Source organism: Lepidochelys kempii, chromosome 26 (assembly GCF_965140265.1).
Source record: "Lepidochelys kempii isolate rLepKem1 chromosome 26, rLepKem1.hap2, whole genome shotgun sequence".
Taxonomy (NCBI): Eukaryota; Metazoa; Chordata; order Testudines; family Cheloniidae; genus Lepidochelys; species Lepidochelys kempii.
In genome coordinates this window covers 8,041,247-8,063,577 of record NC_133281.1, presented here as the reverse complement: position 1 = coordinate 8,063,577, position 22,331 = coordinate 8,041,247, and the positions used below count along the sequence as shown (strand labels likewise).

General features: G+C 43.4%; 1 protein-coding gene across 2 annotated transcripts in view; it reads right to left on the bottom strand.

Moving 5' to 3' along the window:
* Positions 1–219: 219 nt before the first annotated feature.
* The window catches only part of PPP2R2A (protein phosphatase 2 regulatory subunit Balpha), a 71,511-nt gene continuing 49,399 nt past the window's right edge, over positions 220–22,331 (bottom strand). For both annotated transcript variants that reach the window (XM_073324762.1, XM_073324761.1), the window contains exons 4-10: positions 7,407–7,572; positions 7,084–7,196; positions 6,473–6,650; positions 5,024–5,188; positions 3,418–3,587; positions 2,756–2,847; positions 220–1,136 (exon numbers count right to left, since the gene is read on the bottom strand). In XM_073324762.1, coding sequence (XP_073180863.1) covers positions 857–1,136; positions 2,756–2,847; positions 3,418–3,587; positions 5,024–5,188; positions 6,473–6,650; positions 7,084–7,196; positions 7,407–7,572 — 1,164 coding nt within the window. In that variant the 3' untranslated portion in view covers positions 220–856. The remainder of the gene's footprint in view (positions 1,137–2,755; positions 2,848–3,417; positions 3,588–5,023; positions 5,189–6,472; positions 6,651–7,083; positions 7,197–7,406; positions 7,573–22,331) is intronic.

The window sequence follows — 22,331 nt, the reverse complement described above, 5'->3', positions numbered from 1 at the left end:
CTCTCCCCCTGCCCACTGAAAAATAATTATAATGAATACTGGTTAAAATCATTACAAAAAAACAACACTTTATTTTCATGCATCTAAGGTAAAACACAGAATATTTGTATAAAGAGGTAGATTAAAAAAAGAAAAAAAACCCAGATTCTTCATTCTTTGTCACTTTTATTCAGTAGTTTTTTTTTTTTCTTCCTTATTTTCTCTTTTTTGGTGCCAAACATGGCAAGGAGTGATTACAGTCAACTGCTTATTAAAACATTGTTCGCAACATAGACCCCTTCCCTTTACCACTGACCCCAAACTGACCCATTTCATGTGCTTTATTTCATTTTTTTCTATACACCACCACCAGGGAGGGGTGGAGGGGATGAAGGGGAGGGAAGGGGGAGTCCAGGAGGAGGAATGCTACAAGCCACAGCAAGAATGAGCTGCATTTAATAAAAAAGGGCCACAAATGATACAGTAATGAGGTTACACAATTAAATCCCATAGCATGACTGAAGGCTTTCCCTGTGTTTGACGTCATCACAATGGAAGGCATAAAAAGTGGAGTAAACCAATGTTGATACAGTCCAATCTAGTCCATTAGGCAAGATGGTGCAAGTAGTCATTAAATTAAAAAGTGCCCTACCCTCACCTAAATGGCTAGCAAACATGGAGAACACCACTGTGATGAATCATCAGAGCTTTCTCCATGTAGCTAAAAAAAGTGTGTAATATGGCACATTTTTAAACACTGGAAAGGGGTGCCACGATGGACCTCTCTCTTTTATTCTCTTTCATTTACAGGTACAAAGGCTAGATTCAACTATCTCAACTATGCAGGAAGTGGATTCTTCTGTTAGGAATGCCAACCCTAATTCACTTTGTCTTGAAATATATACAAGTTGTTTGTAGTAGCTACAGCAATGATATTTTCCTTGGGATGCCAGGCTGTATGTAGTATCTTCTTGTTGAAGTCTAGGCTGTCAACACTAATTTCATCCTTCTTTCGCTTTCCACTTGCACAGACTTTGCGGGGCTTCAAAACAGTGCGGGGTTTATTATTTTCCCGTGATGCTTCCAAGGTGATGTCTCGCTTTGTGTTTCTGTCAAACATTCTGAAGAAATTGTTGTAAGATCCCGTCATGACAACACTGGAAATAAGAAAGCTAAAGATTAATCCAAGAATGCCACATTTTAAAAAAGGAAGGAGTTATTTGTATTACGGTAGCGCCTGGAGGCCTCAACTGAGAACAGAGCTCCACAGTGCTAGACGCTGTACATATAAATAAAAAGAGTCCCCAGCCCAAAGAGCTTACACGTCAAACAGAGAAGACAAAGGGGAGTGAAAATAAAGTATGTGTTCACATTTTACAGATAGGGAGCTGAGGCACACAGGGGGATTAAGTGATTAACCCAAGGTCCCATGTGAACCCACTCATCACCCAACTAGGTTCTAGAAAGCATGTTATGATTTTGTTTTGTATACAACTACTCGTTTCCAATATTCTTCCTTTCTATTACTTGACACTCTGTTCTTTGATACCAAACTTATTCTTGTTTTCACTATAAATATACCGAAGTGCTGTATGTTCAGATGAGTGGGGATTCCGAGTTGACTCCTTGCAAGCTGGGGTGTGCTATTCCTTTGGGAGTAGCGAAGCAGAGTTCTGTGAGCGTTCAGTGTTGAGTCTGAACACTCCAGAGGGATGCTCAGAAGAGTCAGGGGTTGGTGTGTGCCTACTGCTAACCTGTTCAGAAAGAGCAAGGCCTGTGGAGAATTGTGTTGCCAGAGGCTAGTGGATTCAGGAAGCTCAACCACAGCGGGCACCGACAACATCCGCACACTAGGGGCAGGTGCCTCACAACCCTGGGAAATGTCACAACCTGTTACAAGGTTCTCTGATTAAGACAAGCATTTGAATTTCTGCATGTAAGCAGCTAGTATTGCCCTTATGGCTAGCAACAGAGTGTCCCCTGGAAAGAAATGTCTGAGAGCCAGGAGGAGTAGCATTTTGAATTTGGCTCAAAGTACATGGCTACAATTGCATGAGCATCAGGACCAAAATATACCCAACTTTTTATGCACCTTAGAGTTGGCTAGTTTTAGACCATCTAATGGAAATATATCAGATTTTCAGTTAGGCAAATATGCTTAGAGATTATCCAAATATTTAGATAAACGGCTGTTTCGTTTAAAGAGAACGATCCCCTCATGATGAAACAGATGAGGACTCAATGAGCTGCTTCAGATTTGGCAAATGAGTAGCTCAATGCATTTTTTTTTAAATCATCATTCAACTTAGGTTAACAGAAATATTACTGGGGAGACGGCCAGGCAAGGCAAGCTTGAAAAGTCATTTTAAAAAAATAATGAAATTCTTAGAGGGTTGTCTACGTATTTTCATGTTTTGGCAAGACAGGATTATTAAGGAGAACAACACAGCTCCCAAAGCATACCAGGAAACTTACAGTCATAAGAAATATATACTCTCCAGTGTGAAGAGTACTGAAGGCCTCAATCCAGCCATAAAATCTCCATAAGCGGATTCTCACTCCCTGCACATCAAATTGCAAGACTCCCACAGTAAGGGCTAATACACATTACATTAGCTCATAACACTGTAAAAAAAAAACAACCAAACCCAAGAAGAAAAGGATTCATACATTTGAGGCTAGATTTTGAATTTCTCACGTCAGAAGGAACCCATAGTGCTGCTTCCCATTCTCAAAACTCAGGCTTAAATATGTGAAGAAAAACTATTAGACTTGCCTGTCCGATCCATTCCAACAGCACTCAAATTTGTCAAAAATGCAGTCATTCTCATACAGAGAACAAAGTTTACTTCGGAGGTATTCATGTACCTAGGGGAAAAAAAGTTTCTTTAATATTTGAAAAAGCATGATTTGTCTGTGAAAGCGTCCAAGCAAGCTACATGGAGACCAACCCGATTCTTGAGGAAAACTGAACAGGACCCCCTTCGGATACTCTCAGTCCACCCTGTAAGTTGACAGGAAGCGTCACAATTGACCCTCTGGCACTGGACTGTCCCTAAACTGAGCAAGTGTCCTGCACAACACTGCCTCCTGTTGCCCAGGCAGAAAGGCGTGAACTCTGGTCTCCTCTCAGATGCTGCAAAACACCATCACTGTGCTAACTCGTGGCCCAGAATGCAAGTCACGCTATTGTGCCCTTCACGATTCCCACCCCACGAGAAAAAGCATGTCATACATGTTCAAATGTAGATCTTAATCCTACAATCAGACCACAAAGAGCAGACCCCCATATGTCTTTGTGCCCCACTGACTTTGCTGAAGCTCTGAATAGGAACAAGGGTCTGTATACACAGATCCAAATAAGGGATCAAGGCCATACTCAGTACATGACATACTTCCAAGGTTTATAATACCAGTGTATGACATTTCACTGGATACCTGGTATGTTTCCACAGGTCTGTTTTCCATATTTAAATCCCAGATCTTCACGGACAGATAATCTCTAGTCATCATATATCGACCACTATGGCTGAATTTTACGTCGGATATGGAAGAGATGATTTCAGAGAAAAACGATCTGTTGCTAGGGTCTTCTGGTTCTTCAAACACTAAGGAAAAGACAGGCATGCCGATCAGCAAAGTACTCTAAGTCAGTTCCATACAAGCTCACACGCTTCAAAACAATAATTTCAATATGAACCTTGGAAAAAAATCTCAAATGGTTCTGGGACAGCATTTTATACATGCACCGACTGATGAGCATCTCCCATACCCCAATACAGCATACTCATCATTTCACGAGACAGACATCACACAACACAGACCAATTAGGAACACTGCAGCTGCTGTTAGTTATCTGGTGTTTGATGCCCACACGAAGAAGAAAACTTATCGCCCTAAGAAATATTGGCACAAGGATATTAAAAGTTGCATACTGATGTATACGGCAAATGCCACTTATATTCATGGCCTAAGGCTGTAACATCCAAAATACTGGAAGAATTAAAACCAATCAGATATAAGACCTTTGGACCACGGAGCGCATCTCCTCAGAAGTCCAGGATACAAGTCCCTGCTAAAACAGGGATATACCCAAATAAGCTTATTAAACATTTACAGCGTATTAGCTGTGCTAGAATAAATAGCCTTGCTGCCCTTATATGCAGTATTTCAGAAAAATAAAGCTTTGTAATGTGACCTACATGCGGTGAAGTAAATGATGGATTTATTCAAACGTTTTCCTGAAGTGATCCTCTAAAGAGATAGCGAATCGAGTGTATGTAAGACAGAAGAAGTAAAAGGCAAGTCACTGTACATATTGCTTCCTATAGAGCGATCACAATAAAAAAAATCGAAGAGAGCGAGGAATCTAACTTTTGGAGGGTGTACTCATTTGCAAGTCTTGAGCATTAGCGACGGATCTGAGTTGGAACTGAACCGGTAATTTCAAAGTTAAAGGCTGCATTAAGCTGTTTCCAATCCTCTCAATTGGCCAGTCCTCTGGCATTAATTTTTTTAAGTTGCAGTAACATTAAGTTACTGTTTTCACTCAAGCAAGGAGATAAAAAAACCTTCATGGGACATTGGGTTTTTTTCTTTTTCCCCCCATACGAAGGAAATTCACTATACACTCACAGTGAGGTGTGTTAGAAATGTATTGACAAAAGCCACAGTTTACAGTACTTGATGCTTAGGCACTACACATAGCACTGTCTACACTAGAAAATTAAGTTGGCGTAACTACTTCACTCATGGGTCTGAAAAATCCACACCGCAAAGCAGCGTAGTTAAGCCAACCTAACCCCCCAGTGTAGACAGTGCTAGGTAGAAAGAAGAAGAATTCTGTCCACCTAGCTATCGCCTCTCAGGGAGTTGGATTACCTCTGCTGATGAGAGAACCCCTCCCGTCAGCATAGGTAGTGTCTAGCTGGCTCAGCTGTAGCATTTCAAGGGCAGATAAGCCCACAGCTTCATCTAGTAAGGAAATGTGGAATGCTTTAAAAAAAATGTGGGGGGAGGGTAATCAATTAAAAGTAGAACTCACATTTCGAATGTCTGTCACAGAGTGCCGACGCTCTCATGTCACACAGACGAATTGTTCCTTTACTACTGCTGTATACAAATGTGTTACAGCTGTTAGGATGGAACTCTGCAGCTGTTATCACCTCTGTCAGCTCTTCCATGTTGGCAGGCTTAATATCTACAATATCTAAAGTGCGTTTTATTAAGGAATTCTCTCTTCAAATGTTCAGAACACACTTATACAGCTCTATACATTTATTCCACAATGCCTCTCCAATTACCAATACATGGGTATCTAAAACAGACAAACATAAAACAATCCAAAGAAGAAGGCAGCAGTGTGGCAGTAGGGAACTGGGAGACAGGACTCTGCCACAGGCTTCCTCTGTGACCCGGGGTAAATCACCATTTTTCTGTGCCTTTGTTTATCCACCTGAAAAAATGGAAATGTAGTCTTCTTTTAATTGTCTATAAAACCAGTCAACATACCTTGAAATATAAACACGCCATCATTTAAAAATTCTTTTATCATCTAGCAAGCGACAGTCACCAATATATTTTATAAGCTTAAAATAATTAAAATCCAACCTTCTAAATAAATGATTTTGCACCACATCAGTTGTTCGGTTTTGATCTGGAGAACATCAGCTGGCCTGTGTCTAATTTTACCAAATGCCGCAACGTAACCAAGGCTGATTGTCACAGGAGTCATGGATTTTGTGATTTCCTGTCTCCCTCCCCACCCCAGCAGAACTCTGAGACTCCTTATTTTCCCACTGCACCAGCTCCTGCTCCCCACACGGCAGTGGCTGAATATGCTCCTGTGGTTCCAGAGACCTAGAACCTTTGCGCATGTGTGCAGGAGTGGAGGGGTGGGGCGGCAGGGGAGCAAAAAGAGAGAGAGAGAGAGAGAGAAGGGGGCTGGAAAGTTCTGCAGCAGACCAATAACTTGAGGAACTGAGGATGGTACCTCTCCCGCAGACCTGGCTCTTAACGTAGCTCAAGATCTGGTTCAAAAGACAAATACTTTGAAATTCTTCTCTTTCCAGCCCTGCTCCTCTTCTGTTCCGGGAGCGCTACCTTTTCCTCCTTTCTGACAACAAATGCCATGGCTTTCCCATAATTTTTTTGCCAGGAAAACAACCAATATTAATCATAACTCTGCTTTGCCTTATGTTGCCTAAAAAGGATCCTACGGTATTGGCATGCCAGAAGCAATATTCTCTGCAACTGCAAAATAACTAAGAAATGGAAGCAAGTTTCCCAGTGGTAGCTGTGTTAATCTGTAACAGCAAAACCCCCGAGCATGCCCAAATAAATTTGTTACTCTCTAAGGTGCCACGAGGATTCCTCTTTTTTTTAAGCAATGGAAGGTGTCTTAAGCATACACTTCAAGGGAAAAGAGAAATCTAACAACTTTAGTTATGGCAAAAAGTCCTTCTCCGACAAAAAGACAAACAGAAAAAGATACTAAAACTTCGGTCTGTAATTTCTAGGTGCCACAGATTAATCCGCAAGTCATCTGCAGATAGGTACGTTTCATAATCACTATTGATGGAGATAGAGTTGATGTGATACGTGTGAGCATTTGCAAATATTCTTCGCGGACTGGCTTCAACCATAAGATCCATGGGTCTGAATACTGGCACCTGCCAAATACAAGAAAACACAAAATATAAGCTGTGCATGTAACACAGATAAATGTGTACTGCCAGCCACCCATCCAATGCGCCCATGCACCTCCACCAGCCTGACAAACAAGAACCCTGAAGTCATTTAAAAAATTGATGTCCTATGCATAGCAGGCAAGGAACTGCTGGAGTACAGTATGTGGGACACCATAGAAACCTCACAGTTAACATCACTGTACAAAGGATGGTCTTGTAGCGAACGACTGGCACATGGAGTCAGGAGTTCTGACTTCTATTGCCAGCTGAGCCACAGACCTATCTATGTGGGACCTTGAGAAAGTCACTCAACTGCCTCTGCCTTAGACCCCGATCTATTAAATGAGGCTAAATACTTACCTACCCTCAGACGGTGACTCTGAGAACTATCACACTAGACAGAGGAGCTACTCACACGTAGTGTTGTAACTGTAGAAGGGTCCCTATACCGCCCATCTTCTTCCTTCAAGTTATAGCCCTCCGGTCTTTTGTCCCTTTCACTAATTTTCCATAACTTTATTGTTTTATCTGAAATAAATATATTAATATATATGTATATATATTAAAATATATTAAATTCTCAGTTTAAAAAAGCATAAACAAACTTTGATGCTAGTCAAAGCTGAGTATGCTGTAAGTAAGGACAGAAAGACGAGCAGAAAATTTGAGATTCATTCTACACAGCTTTATTCTGCTTTCAAGCTTACTGTGTACAATAAAACAAACAAACAAACTTACCATTTGTAGACAATAAAAACTGAGCAGCATTTTTCTGGGGTAACCACCGAATTTTGTTGATCTTTTCTTCAATTTCTAAACTTTTCAAGTAGTCAAATTCTGGTTCATGGCTTTGAAAAGTACTGTAAACATTGTATTCCCCTCTGCTGAGACTCTGGATTTTGTTCTAAAGAGAGAGAAAAGATTTGTTTCTGAGAATTATGTGATTAAGGCTTATATGCAGTGCACGTGTACCAAGCTTGTAGCGGGGGATGTTTACACAGAGTGCATATGTAGACTAATGGTTCGAACAGGAAACTGGTAGCCAGGACTATGCCTGCCTCGGCCAGTCTTGTTGTATATCCTCTGACAAGCTGCAACTTCTCTGTGTCTCGTTTTTCCAATTCTACAAAATGGATGCAACAAGCCTCATCCATTTCACAAGGGTTTGGGTAAAGTTTCAGCACTACAGAAGTGCTGAGTACATACTGTTACTTTTGATATGGCACAAAGACGGTATAGTTGTGCAGACACTTGATTTTAACCAATCCCCCCTTTTCACTCACTCAGCTTTCTCAGTTTTCTTTTTGGGCTGTCATTTTCTATGCTTTGTTTCAATGTGATCAATGTTTAAAGTTTCAGAAAAAAAAATCCTTCCGTCATTTAATCTACTCATGCACGATTTACAACATAGTTACTTGCCCCCTGTAAATAACTCAAAAGAGCTGAACTTTGAATCTTCTAACTTTGCAAATCAGCTGCCCTCAGAGCTAAGAAACTGTCGGTAAGCTTTTAAAAATTATGTTAGCGTCTCATCCAGCCCACAGAATATGTAGTTTCCTAGCGAGTATAGTCCCCAAAGTCTCCAGAAGACACTCTCTGCTGCACATCGGGTTAATCTAGTGTGGGGAAGAGTGACCTGCTACTCAAGCTGTGAGAATCCCAAACGCATCCACAGTGCAAGCCAGATATAAATATATATAAATCAGCTCTTCCACCCCTGAACAGTCTTAGTTCCTGTTTTCTTAGAAACCCCTTTTCCTTCCTTTTGGGAAGCTACGCTGGAAAAAAAGAGAGGAAGTCAAAGCTTCTACAGTGAAATCTCGAAGTTACAAACAAAAGAGTTACGAACTGACCAGTCAACCACACACCTCATTTGGAACCAAAAGTATGCAATCAGGCAGCACAAGTGACAAAACAACAACAAAAAATGCAAATACAGTCCAGTACTGTGTTAAGCATAAACTACTTAAAAAAAGGGGAAACAGCACTTTTCTACTGCATAGTAAAGTTTCAAAGCTGTATTAAGTCAATGTTCAATTGTAAACTCTGGAAAGAACAACCATTAGGTTTTGTTTGCAGTTACAAGCCACCTCCATTCCTGAAGTGTTCCTAACTCTGAGGTTCCACCTTTAGCCAGCATAGCTTTAATATTAAAACCACACCTATGATTGACAGCCTATGCTATGAGGGCACCCTGGCTGGATGGAAGAGCTGCCTGGAATGATGGGAAGCCTCAAATCTTACACAGGCCGCTGCTCCCCCGGCTAGAAAGCTTTTTTTTATGTAATGATTTCTTAAAGGCACTCTCACACAGGAGAAATTTGACTTCCTCTTATGCGAAAAGTGACCAGGAAGAAACAGTTCACAGCTGAGCACACCGCTAGCTTCAAAACTTGTGCTGTTTCATATCCCACTTAGGTTCTAGCAATCCCACCATCACCATCTTAGGTTGACAGGTGAATCATGCCTTTGCTGTGATGAGCTCTGGGTTGTGAAACTTGTTCCTCCCTTTATATATGACTCAGGTCCTTTCATCCACAAATTGTGCCCCCAAATTATCTCCTGGTATGATCATTACTGGACCCAAACACATTACATTTTCCAAATCCCTTTCTCTTGTACCACATCCTTACGTTTTAATGCAGGCGAGGCGTTATTAGAATTTATCATGTTGTAGAGTAAGCCAGGAGCAAGGAGAAGAAAGTTGCCTTAGAAGTCACATTATTTAGCACCAGAATACCGAACCACGCCCACCAATTATTTTGGCCTTCCCATCGTAGAAAGAGGAAGGAACTTGCTGCTGTGCTTCTTCAGTCATGCCTCACAAGTTAAGCAGGGTCAAGCAGTCAGTACACTGAATGGGAGATTTCCAAGGCAAAGCTATGGTGCTGTAGGATGTGCTGGCCATGATTCAGTCGCGTTCTCTACTTCGAGTCAATACTAAACTCGATGATTCATGCTGACACAAACTTGTTTGTGGATTAATAAAAAAATATACAGGACTAGAGGATACTGTAATGTAGGAGACACCATCTTTAGCATGAAAAGCAAAAGGTCTTTGGAGTCATTTTGGATATCATAGAACTAAACATAAAAAAAGCAAGAGGTATAAGCAAACCCCTGTCCCTCTAACTAGGGACGAATTCCAATTAGGATAATTGCAGTCCGCCTCCATGAGTTCCTCGTGAAGTTTCAATTGGATACAACGTTCATTTCCTGTCCTAGCTTATGTAACATTTTTTGCTTTATACTGTTGAACAGTTGCTACATCCCAACTCAAGAAATGGGTAGCATTTCAGTGGTAGATGAAGTTACACATGCTTGTATAACGATACAGAGGAATCACATTTCAGTGACGCTCTCTACACGTTATAAAGAACTCTGGAATGCTCTGTGTCTGACGAAAGGTGCAATATGAATCTAAGATATATTACAAAATACTCCTGGGTAAATAACCGTATTTATGAAACAGCTTCTGCCAAGGTCACACACGAGTAGTTACAAAATAATAAATCCTGGTGTATTATTAGGGCATCCATTTTTCTGAACTTATTCCCTGAAATCTCAGGAAAGTAGTCAACATATATGCTCCCAAAGCTCTATTTTGAAGGTAGATTTTCTGCTCTTCGCCACTGATGTATTTTTGTGGTCCCCATCACCAGAGTGTGACTCCTGAACACAAATGAATTAATCTCCAGAATGTTCATATGAAGTAGGAATTATCATCTGCCTTCTACAGATGGGGGGAAAAAATGGAGGCTAAATGACTTGCCCAAGGCCACATATGAAGTCTGTGGCAGAACTGGGAACTGAAGGGGAGGTTACTTACCTGTAGAGTAGCTGGAGTTCTTCAAAATGGTTTGTACCTATGGGCGCTGTTGAGATTGACTGAGTCCTAACCGACGCGGAGTCACTCGAGGCGGGGGATGCACTCCAGATTCGTCATAATAAGGTAAGATGCATCTTGAAACTCACTTTGGCAGTCTCCAAGTAGAAATTGGTTGCCCCTTCACCCTTTCAGCAAAGGAGATAAAGAGTCTGGGAGAGGCCCTGGAGGGACTTCTATCAAGCAAGATGGCAGGAGCCTCTCACACTTCCAGAGTATGAAGACTAGCCTTTTCTCTTGGGATGAGGCTTGGTGTAAAATACTGGGAGTCGAACGCCCTGACTGATGTGGAATTCTGATATGACCTGAGGTAGGCAGCGAGGATGGGGATGTACTCTGTCACGGTAGAAAGTTGTCTAAGAGTAGATCACAGCCAGGAGTGCCCCCTGCTCTCCTACTCTCCTGTCCGAAGTTATGGTTATGAAGTTTTGAAAGACAAATGAAGAAATGAACAGCTGCCCATGGGTTCAAATGGAGATTAACTCAGGGTGTTCAGAACTAGGATAAGGTTCCAGGGTGGAGTTGGTGCCTTGTCGTGAAGGAAAAGGTTAGACAAACATTTAAAAATTCAGGCTGCACTAGAGTGAGCAAAAACGGAAAAACCTTCCTCAGGTGAGTGAAAGTCTCTAACGGCAACTAGGAGGACCCTAATGGAACTGAGTAACAAACCTTGGGATTCTGTAATTAATCAGTCAGTTGATTAGGTCTTTGAGGAGATATGGCTCAATGGGCACGCCAGGTTTGGAAACACTTCCACTTTTGCAGGTAGGTTTTCCTCAGGACAGATTTTCTACTGCTCAGGAATAGTCTTAACTTCAGGAAAACAGTCCAGTTCTATGTCTGAGAACTACTGAGGAGCCAAACCTTGAGGTGTGGTGAAGAGATGTTGGGGTGGGGGTCATGGTGCCTGATATCCGGGTCAGGAGAGCCGCCATGAGTGGACAGCAAAGATGCACCTGCAGAGAAAGGGGCAAAGTAGATTTGGGAACAAGTAAATTTGTGGCCATAACCTCTCCTCAAGTACAAGCAATGGAGCATTACGTTGGACAGCATTACAAAGAGATCTATCTCTGGGAGGCCCCAGGGCTGCCATATGCTCCAAAAAACCAAACCGCTGAAGATCACTTGTGGTGTTCATCCAAGTGCCTGCTCATGGAGTCTGCTATGGTGTTTTTCAGAGTCATCTGGCCATCTGAAACGAGGGGCTGAAACTGCTCTTTGGGCTTAAGGCAAATGATCAAAAAAATGTTAAAAAGTATAGACCAGAGAGCAGATGATGAATAGCTCTTTTGGCTTAAGAGGTCAACATGCTTGTGCGTTTGTCTGAGACAGTCGATTTGAAGCAAGCTTGTTGATTGTTCTCGTCGAGGCTGCCCACAACCAAGGAGCTGGGGGTGTCTACCATGCAGGCTCGTGAAAATAGTGCCTCATTAGGGTCCATGAGTTCCTCGTGGCTGTGGCCTCAGGAGAAAGGTGAAGGTGTTGAAGGCCCCTTAGAAGAGTCGCTGTGTCTGTAGGCTTCCGCTGCCAGTACCGATGACTGCGCCATTTGGTGCAGTTTGCTAGAAGACTTCTCAGCGCGAGATGTACCTGAAGTATTTTTGTTGGGTACCAATATCTCAGTACCAAGGCCTGCAGGAATCTTAGCAGCACTTATACCGGGTATCTCCTTCCCTGGCCTCAGAGATGACCTTCCTCTCCTTTTGGAGTCTGTCTCCGGGGAATGGGTTTTCTTCATTTTTGGAATGTGTTGTTTCCTTAGCTGCCCCATAGTCTCTGCATACCAAGGCTGAAGTTACCAGTGCAGTCTGAGCGGTAGAGGCCTACGCACTTGGGATGAGGAAATCAAGAATTGGACCCCACCAGCCTCAAGGAACACTCCATCCAGAGAAGCTTCAAACTTCCCTCAGCTTCTGCGATGCCTTAAATCCAGAGCAGGCCTTGCACTCAGATGGGATGTGAAACTCTCCAAGGCAGCAGAGGCAAGTGGAATGCCCATTGCTGAGGGGGAAAGAACTGTGACAGGTCTGGCTGGCTTTGAAACCCAGTGTCTTTGGCATATCCGCCGCTGTCAGGGAGACTGCAGACGAACACAGGCTGAGTGTGAAGGCGGCCCTGGCCGCAAAAAGAAAATTGGGGGGTTGGGGGGGGACTCCAATGTTAAAATGCTAAAAAACCCACAGAATAACGTGGTATCTGAAAAGCTAAGAGCAGACACCACACGGCTCTGGCTCTCTCTCAAGTTGAAGGTAACTGAGAAGGAACTGGAGGCTGTATATCCTTGCACAGGAGCACGAGGTTGCATGGGGCACAGACACTGACACTGCTAACTAAAATCGCCGATCAAAAGTGCACAGGGGCACTCGCGTCCAAAGGTGGAACACGCCCATAGGGACTGGAACTTGAAGAAGAACCTAGATCTCCTGAGTCAGGATCCAGTTTCTTCACCACAAAACATTTACTCCTTGTATTCAAGGGTAACTGGAACTGGCATGGAGCCAAGGTGCAGATGCTGGCTTGATGCACATTAAATTTAAGCAAATATTTACCCAGTAACTGTTCAAATTAAGACACAGACACCCGTTAATAAATAACGCTCTGTATTGAAAACAGGAAGTCTGCATAAACACACAGAAAGGTACTCAACTACACAAGACCAACGGCAGCATCTGACTTTCTGACAGCTCTCTGAGGATATCCTAGCCAGTCACACTGGACTCTGATCTTCAGTCATGCCAGTGACCGGAAATTAAGGGGAGCTTTTCAGGGCAGCTGAGCATTAAAATCAAGTATTCAGTGACTTCCACTTCCTTAAACAGATCCTAACTTGTAACCAGAATTGCTAGACTACAAACAAGTTGCTGCCTATCCCCACCTCTCCAAGACCGTTTTGATATTTAAACAGGGCAAGATTCCATATCCTGCAAGTTCAGTCATCTGAATTTTCACCACTTCAGTGGCCCATAAAACAACTGAGGCAATGTTCTCTTCTGATGCAGCATAATGATGCAACACATAAGGGCGCTACAGAATTTGTCCCACCACAAAGGTGACAACTCATAGCCAAAAAAGTTGCAAAAGCAGTTAAACCCCTAGTGGGTTGGTCCTGGGGATTCCAAGTGGACAAAAATGAGCTGGACCCAGACAGTGCTGGCAGTGAAGAAAAGCTGATTTAGGAAGGAAGCTTCCTGAACCAAATCACTGAGGATAAATGGCGAAGGAAACTTCTTTGGGAAAGCCACGAAGAACTTTAAAATCCTAGAACTGTACAGCCTTACACTGCTTAAAAGGACTAGCTGTTCTGTGATGCCCCAGGAATCGTCAGATAAGAAATCAGAATATTTGCTATGCAGTGAAAATGTTTCAGTTGTATAGGCTGTTGCCAGGCCAGCTGCAAAAATAAGAACTAAACGTGTGAAAGAGAGGCTATTTTGACCCCAATGAAAGAATGTACGTCTAATTATTGTTTAATCCTATTGTTGTATACTGTTTTAGGGGTGGTGATTTTAAAAGGTAAAACTGATTTTAGGACAGGGCTAATCCTGGGTTTCTAATATTTGTATTTGTTTTACTAAGTTGTGTTGATGTAAAGTTTGTGTTTACATTTATATTTATATTTACAGTATTATGCACAATGGTCTACAGCTAAGGTGCTACATCAATAAATTTGAATGCGTCAGAGATCTAGGATTCATGGGTTATTCAATTTATTCTGCATTAATAAATTATGGTACAGAACTACAAGAGTCAACTATAAAGACAACCTACCTAGGAAAGTCAAGATTAGCTGTTTAGTCTTTTAAAGTTTCTTGGACACTAGCCTGTATAAAGGCTATTTATTTAGCATATCTATATTCATAAAAGCATAAATCTGCAGTGAATTTCACATTACAGTATAGCCAACAGAAGATTATACTAAGGACATCCTGCATTTTACATTACATTACAACCATAATCCAGCTAAACAAAATTACTATAAGGCTACTTGTCCTGACCAAAGTCAGATAAACTCCACTAGATGGCACTAACTGACCCTAGTGATTTATTTGCCTAAGACAAGTTTCAATTCTGCACAGGCCAGAAGCAAACAAGTTGTTGCAGGCGGTGGAAGAAGAACCTCCTTTGAGAATGGCAAAATTCTCATTGCTTAGGACTTTTACAGCTAGACTGAATGAACACTAGAAAGCGTCCTCTCGGAAATCCACCCCATATTGGCAGGGAGATAAAAGAGACTCTTACTCCTCCTCCTACTTCCTTGACACTCAAGCCAGTCTGAAACCTATTTGTCTATTTCCTGCGGACTATACAATTCAATCATACAGGTCATTAAAAATATTTTTAATGTTTAGCAGCTTTTAAAAAAACCTTATAGGTAAGGTAGTTTTGGCTCATGATGTGGTCACAATTATGGCAAGATTAAGTAAATTAGTGATACCTCTCTGAAGAGGCATGGTCTAAGTATAGATTAGGGCCCCAAGCACTGCCTAACTCTAATGCCAACTCCAAGTGGTCTAATTCCAATGCCAACTCTGTGCAGCCTCTGCTAAATCAAACTTTCTACCTCAGCTCCCCTACCTTTAAAATGGGAATATGTACCCCACCAGCATACTGGGAGGATAGTTTGTGGAGTGCTATAGAAAACAAAAGCACTATGCAAGTACTGATTATTACATGGATAAAAGAATGCCATCAGTTCCATATCTTAACTGGGGTGGGATTTTCAGAAGTGCTTAAGTGATTTAGGAGTACAAGTCCCATTGACTTAATAGGATTTATGCTCCCAATTCACTCAGGCACTTTTGAAAATGCCACTAATTTAATAGGCTGTGACATTCTGAGCCAAACATCGGTGCAGAAGTTAACTAACATGCTGTGGGAGCAGAGGGATCAAATCTTAAAGCCCTTCCAAAAGCACATCCTTTGTGTATCTACAAAATGTCTCTAAATGGTATCAGTGATGAGCAGCTTCCTCTCTGGTTTTGACTGAGTATTAGCTAAGCTACTCACTAGCTTTGAAGCTGGTCTGGAAGAATTTCAAAATACCACCTCAAATCTGCATCTCAAATTGTTACCCACCTGAATATAATAATACAACTATTAAGATATTTATTAATTTCTATTAACTAAAAAGCAGACCGTGATTTGCTTGTCAAGTAGATTAATACGCCTCTCTACTGCTTATATCCACACACAAAAACAAAGTTGACTTATTTTAATATGAATGCAATGACTTTCATAAGCAGACACTTCCAAAGAGGCCAACACTGACAATGACCTGCTTTACCCTTTAAAGATTTAACAAAAGGCTCTTAAGCCAAGAGATTCTACACTATTTTGTTGAATAGAAGTAAGCCTATTCTATTGGATAGTCATTTCCACAGCTTGTGACATATTCACGGTGCTTAAATGAAGTCAGAATTTCCACCTAAGAAAATAAGGGCAGCAAGATTTTTTTTTTTAAATTTATTACAGAAAAGACACCGCTATCTAATATTAGTCACTGGTGCAAGAGATGGAAAGCATTCTGTACCTGATGCAAATAGATTTTGTGGGGGACAACAGCCATACACACACACCCACCCCCCGATCTCAACTAAATACTGTACAGTATACATGAAAAATATAACTTGGAGGGTAGTAATGTACACATTGTTCATAAGTCTTGATCCCTTCTTACTAGCGGACTTACACACGCATATATATTTTTTTCCAGAATAGGAAAGACAGATCCATATCGGCATCGTTTCAAGGTATTTTCCCCCATGCTCTTATTTTTATCCCTCCTTAATGACATATGGGCAGTCATCTGATGTTTAATTCACAATGTGTTCAATACTGCATATAAAGTTATGTCTTTAATTCAGACAATTAGTATATCCGTCGAAAACTCTTTGACAGTCACATGCATTTCAACTGCTTTACATTGCTTCAAGAGGGGGGTGAAAGAGTAACCTATGTGCTTTGTATAATTTCTATTGCATACTATTCTTGCCACCCAAGTTCTCCAGTCCCCAGTGCTATTAGTTTTAAAAACCTCAGAGAAGTAATGCCAGAATCAATTTATTAGTGTTTGTAACACATTGTGAGAGCCACAGATGAAAGGCCCTACAGAAGGGCTAAGTATTATGACGGTCTCTCATTTGAAAATTATTCAGAACAAGGATAGAGTTAAAGGATTGGAATAAATACTTGATGTACAGGACCTTGTCTTCAACCCTTGCAATTATTCATCAACAATAGGATCTCACTCATTTGCACACTTTATAATTTGCACAGAGTGGCTGTGTCTCCTCACTCCTCAGCAAAGATTTAAAAACCTCCAAGGCAGTGAAATTTCACTGCATGACTTCATTAGTTTTACAGGGTATATTACAGTACATGCTGAAGTCTTAAAAATAAAATACAAATTGCCAAATAAGTCAAGTTCATTGCAATGCACTATGGTTGTTTTATTGTGGTTACTCAAATTCATAGAATGCAGTAATTTTCAGTGAGCCTTAGTCAGTGTATAGTTCTACTGTAGATTTAAATATCACTAAGCTCCGAGTTAAATCAGAAGCCAGAGAGATTACATCACATTCAGTAGCAAAAAGTCCATGTCAATCTGTGAGCCATGCTAAAAGGGACAAGAGCCAGTGGCAGATTTAACTTTGGGGCAGCGTCTGATCAAAGGGAAATGTGGTTAATAGGTAGGGTTGCCAATTTTGATTGGACATATTCCTGGAGGTGTCATCACATGAGATCGTCTTGAATGAAAGATTCATGTTTAATTCCTGGAGACTTCAGGATAATCCTGGAGTGTTGGGCAACTCTATTCACAAGAAATTGCTTTGTCAGCCAACTCTAGGATAATGAGAGCAGGCACAGATGCACAAAGTTCTGTCAACAAGCCATGGGAATTCATTTAAGGATAGGATAATTAGATACAGTACCAAGGGACAAAAAATCTTATTAACATCCTCTACGCCTCTCCATCTGAAGTCAATGTATTACACAATGTATTAGTGATAATATTGTTCCATCCTCAAAAACACTTCACTCTCCAAACCTCCCCTGGAAGGCAATATTCCCATTTTACAAGTGGGAAACTGAGGTTGAGTGCCTTGCTCAACACCAAAAAGTGTCTCAAAACCAAGCTTAGAACTTCCTTGATCATCTTCCTATGCTCAGAGAAATATAGCTTTGCATGAATCCCGTTCATTTTTGAAAAAAGAAAAGGAGAACTTGTGGCACCTTAGAGACTAAAATTTATTTGAGCATAAGCTTTTGTGAGCTACAGCTCACCTCATCGGATGCATTCAGTGGAAAATACAGTGGGGAGATTTATATACACAGAGAACATGAAACAACGGGTGTTAGCATACACACTGTAACGAGAGTGATCAGACAAGGTGAGCTATTACCAGCAGGAGAGCGGGGGGTGGGGGTGGGGGGGAGAGAGAGAGAGACACCTTTTGTAGCGATCATCAAGGTGGGCCATTTCCAGCAGTTGACAAGAACGTCTGAGCCCTGGTGTACACTAGGAGTTGAGGTCAAATTTAGCAGCATTAAATCGATTTAACCCTGCACCCATCCACACAACGAAGCCCTTTTTTTCCGACTTAAAGGGATCTTAAAATAGATTTCCTTACTCCCCCCTCCCGCCCCCCCCAACAAGGGGATTAGCGCTGAAATCGGCCTTGCCGGGTCGAATTTGGGGTACTGTGGACGCAATTAGACGGTATTGGCCTCCGGGAGCTATCCCAGAGTGCTCCATTTTGACCGCTCTGGACAGCACTCTCAACTCAGTTGCACTGGCCAGGTAGACAGGAAAAGGCCCGCTAACTTTTGAATTTCAATTTCCTGTTTGGCCAGCGTGGCAAGCTGCAGGTGGGTGCAGAGCTCATCAGCAGAGGTGACCATGATGGAGTCCCAGAATCGCAAAAGAGCTCCAGCATGGACTCAACGGGAGGTATGGGCTCTGATCGCTGTATGGGGAGAGGAATCCGTCCTATCAGAACTACGTTCCAGTTTTCGAAATGCCAAAACATTTGTCAAAATCTCCCAGAGCATGAAGGACAGAGGCCATAACAGGGACCCAAAGCAGTGCAGCGTGAACCTTAAGGAGCTGAGGCAAGCCTACCAGAAAACCAAAGAGGCGAACAGCCGCTCGGGGTCAGAGCCCCAAACATGCTGCTTCTATGATGATGTGCATGCCATTTTAGGGGGTTCAGCCACCACTACCCCAGCCGTGTTGATTGACTCCTTCAATGGAGATGGAGGCAACACAGAAGCAGGTTTTGGGGATGAGGAAGATGATGATGATGAAGTTGTAGACAGCTCACAGCAAGCAAGCGGAGAAACCGGTTTTCCTGACAGCCAGGAACTGTTTCTCACCCTGGACCTGGAGCCAGTGCCCCCCGAACCCACCCAAAGCTGCTTCCCGGACCCGCCAGGTGGAGAAGGGACCTCTGGTGAGCGTACCTTTTAAAATACTATACATGGTTTAAAAGCAAGCATGTTTAATGACTAATTTGTCCTGGCATTCGCAGTTCTCCTGGATGTACTCCCAAAGCCTTTGCAAAAGGTTTCTGGGGAGGGAAGCCCTATTCCATCCACCATGATAGGACACTTTACCACTCCAGGCCAGTAGCAGGTACTCGGGAATCATTGTAGAACAAAGCATTGCAGTGTATGTTTGCTGGCGTTCAAACAACATCCGTTCTGTATCTCTGTGTTATCCTCAGGAGAGTGATATCATTCATGGTCACCTGGTTGAAATAGGGTGCTTTTCTTAAGGGGACATTCAGAGGTGCCCGTTCCTGCTGGGCTGTTTGCCTGTGGCTGAACAAAAATGTTCCCCGCTGTTAGCCACGTGCGGGGGGGGGAGGAGGGGGGGGAGGAGAGGCAAAATGTGACCTTGTAACGAAAGCACATGTGCTAGGTATGTAATGTTAACAGCTAGGTTTACCATGAAAGAGTGTACTCATTTTTCTATAAAATGTGTCTTTTTAAATAACACTGTCCCTTCTTTTTTCTCCATCAGCTGCATGTGTTTCAAGGATCACAGGATCTTCTCCTTCCCAGAGGCTAGTGAAGATTAGAAGGCAAAAAAAACGCACTTGCGATGAAAAGTTCTCTGAGCTCATGCTGTCCTCCCACACTGACAGAGCAGACAAATGCATAGAGGCAGACAACGTCAGAGTGCAGGAAAGCACAAAATGACCGTGAGGAGAGGTGGTGGGCTGAAGAGAGGGCTGAATGATGAGACGAGGCAGGATTCAATGCTGAGGCTGCTGGAGGACCAAACCAGTATGCTCCAGCATATGGTTGAGCTGCAGGAAAGGCAGCTGGGCCACAGACCACTGCTACAGCCCCTGTGTAACCAACCGCCCTCCTCCCCAAGTTCCATAGCCTCCTCACCCAGATGCCCAAGAACACGGTGGGGGGGCCTCTGGCCACCCAGCCACTCCACCCCAGAGCATGGCCCAAGCAACAGAAGGCTGGCATTCAATAAGTTTTAAACTTTTGAAGTGCTGTGTGGCCTTGTCCTTCCCTCCTCCACCACCCCTCCTGGGCTACCTTGGCAGGTATCCCCCTATTTGTGTGATGAATTAAGAAAGAATGCATGAATGTGAAGCAACAATGACTTTATTGCCTCTACAAGCGGTGATTGATGGGAGGAAGCGAGGGTGGTTAGCTTACAGGGAAGTGGAGTGAACCAAGGGGTGGGGGGGTTTTATCAAGGAGAAACAAACAGAACTTTCACACCGTAGCCTGGCCAGTCATGAAACTGGTTTTCAAAGCTTCTCTGATGCACACTGCGCCCTCCTGCGCTCTTCTAACCGCCCTGGTGTCTGGCTGCGCGTAACCAGCGGCCAAGCCATTTGCCTCAACCTCCCACCCCACCATAAAAGTCTCCCCCTTACTCTCACAGATATTGTGGAGCGCACAGCAAGCAGTAATAACAGTGGGAATATTGGTTTCGCTGAGGTCTAACCGAGTCAGTAAACTGCGCCAGCGCGCTTTTAAACGTCCATATGCACATTCTACCACCATTCTGCACTTGCTCAGCCTGTAGTTGAACAGCTCCTGACTACTGTCCAGGCTGCCTGTGTACGGCTTCATGAGCCAGGGCATTAAGGGGTGGGCTAGGTCCCCAAGGATAACTATAGGCATTTCAACATCCCCAGCGGTTATTTTCTGGTCTGGGAATGAAGTCCCTTCCTGCAGCTTTTGAAACAGACCAGAGGTCCTGAAGATGCGAGCGTCATGTACCTCTCCCGGCCATCCCACGTTGATGCTGGTGAAACGTCCCTTGTGATCCACCAGTGCTTGCAGCACTACTGAAAAGTACCCCTTGCGGTTTATGTACTCGCCCGCTTGGTGCGCCGGTGCCAAGATAGGGATATGGGTTCCGTCTATTGCCCCACTACAGTTAGGGAATCCCATTTCAGCAAAGCCATCCACTATGACCTGCACATTTCCCAGGGTCACTACCCTCAATATCAGCAGATCTTTGATTGCGTTGGCTACTTGCATCACAGCAGCCTCCACAGTAGATTTGGCCACTCCAAATTGATTCCCGACTGACCGGTAACTGTCTGGCGTTGCAAGCTTTCACAGGGCTATTGCCACTCGCTTCTCAACTGTGAGGGCTGCTCTCATCCTGGTATTCATGATCTTCAGGCAGGGGAAAGCAAGTCACGAAGTTCCATGAAAGCGCCCTTACGCATGCAAAAGTTTCACAGCCACTGGGAACCGTCCCAGACCTGCAACACTATGCGGTCCCACCAGTCTGTGCTTTCTTCCCCGAGCCCAGAATCAGCGTTCCACCGCATGAACCTGCCCCATTGGCACCATGATACCCACATTGTCAGGGCCCGTGCTTTGAGAGAAGTCTGTGTCTATGTCCTCATCACTCTCGTCACCACGCTGAGGTCCCCTACTCGCCCCGTTTCGCTTTGCGAGGTTCTGGTGCTGCATATACTGCTGGATAATGCGTGTGGTGTTTAATGTGCTCCTAATTGCCAAAGTGATCTGAGCGGGCTCCATGCTTGCCGTGGTCTGGCGTCTGCACAGAACGATTGTCTGCCATTGCTCTGACAGAGGGAGGGGTGACTGACGACAAGGCTAACAGGGTTGGCTTACAGGGAATTAAAATCTACAAAGGGGGTGGCTTTACATCAAGGACAAACAAAAACAACGGTCACACAAAATGGCCCTCTCAAGGACTGAACTCAAAACCCTGGGTTTAGCAGGCCAGTGCTCAACCCACTAAGCTATCCCTCCCTCTGGTATTTCAGGCAGGACTGAATCTCCATTGATGTTTTCAAGGTGCCCCGACAGACCTCACCAAAATGATTGTCGGCCGTTGATTTCACGGAGGGAGGGAGGGAGGGGGGAGCAAATGAATACAAAACAAACCTGGTTTATTTCTTGTTTTGATCCACTCCATCTATCTTTTACATCTTTGGCTGGCAGCAGACGGTGCAATAGGACTGCTAGCCATCCTCACCTCTGCCTGCCCGGCAGAAGATGGTGCAATAGGACTGCCTGCATGACTGAAGAGAATGACCTGGTCGAGTCACTCCAAATTTAGTCCCTGCACCCATGTCTGCCCAGGTGCTCCTGACCAACCTTACCGAGGCAGCCAGGAGCACCTCAGACATGATGCCGATGGTTTTCAGGCCTATTGCACCATCTGCCGCCACAAGGCAATGGGTTGCTGCTGCTGTGTAGCAATGCAGTACCGCATCTGCCAGCACCCAGGAGACATACGGTGAGAGTGAGCTGAG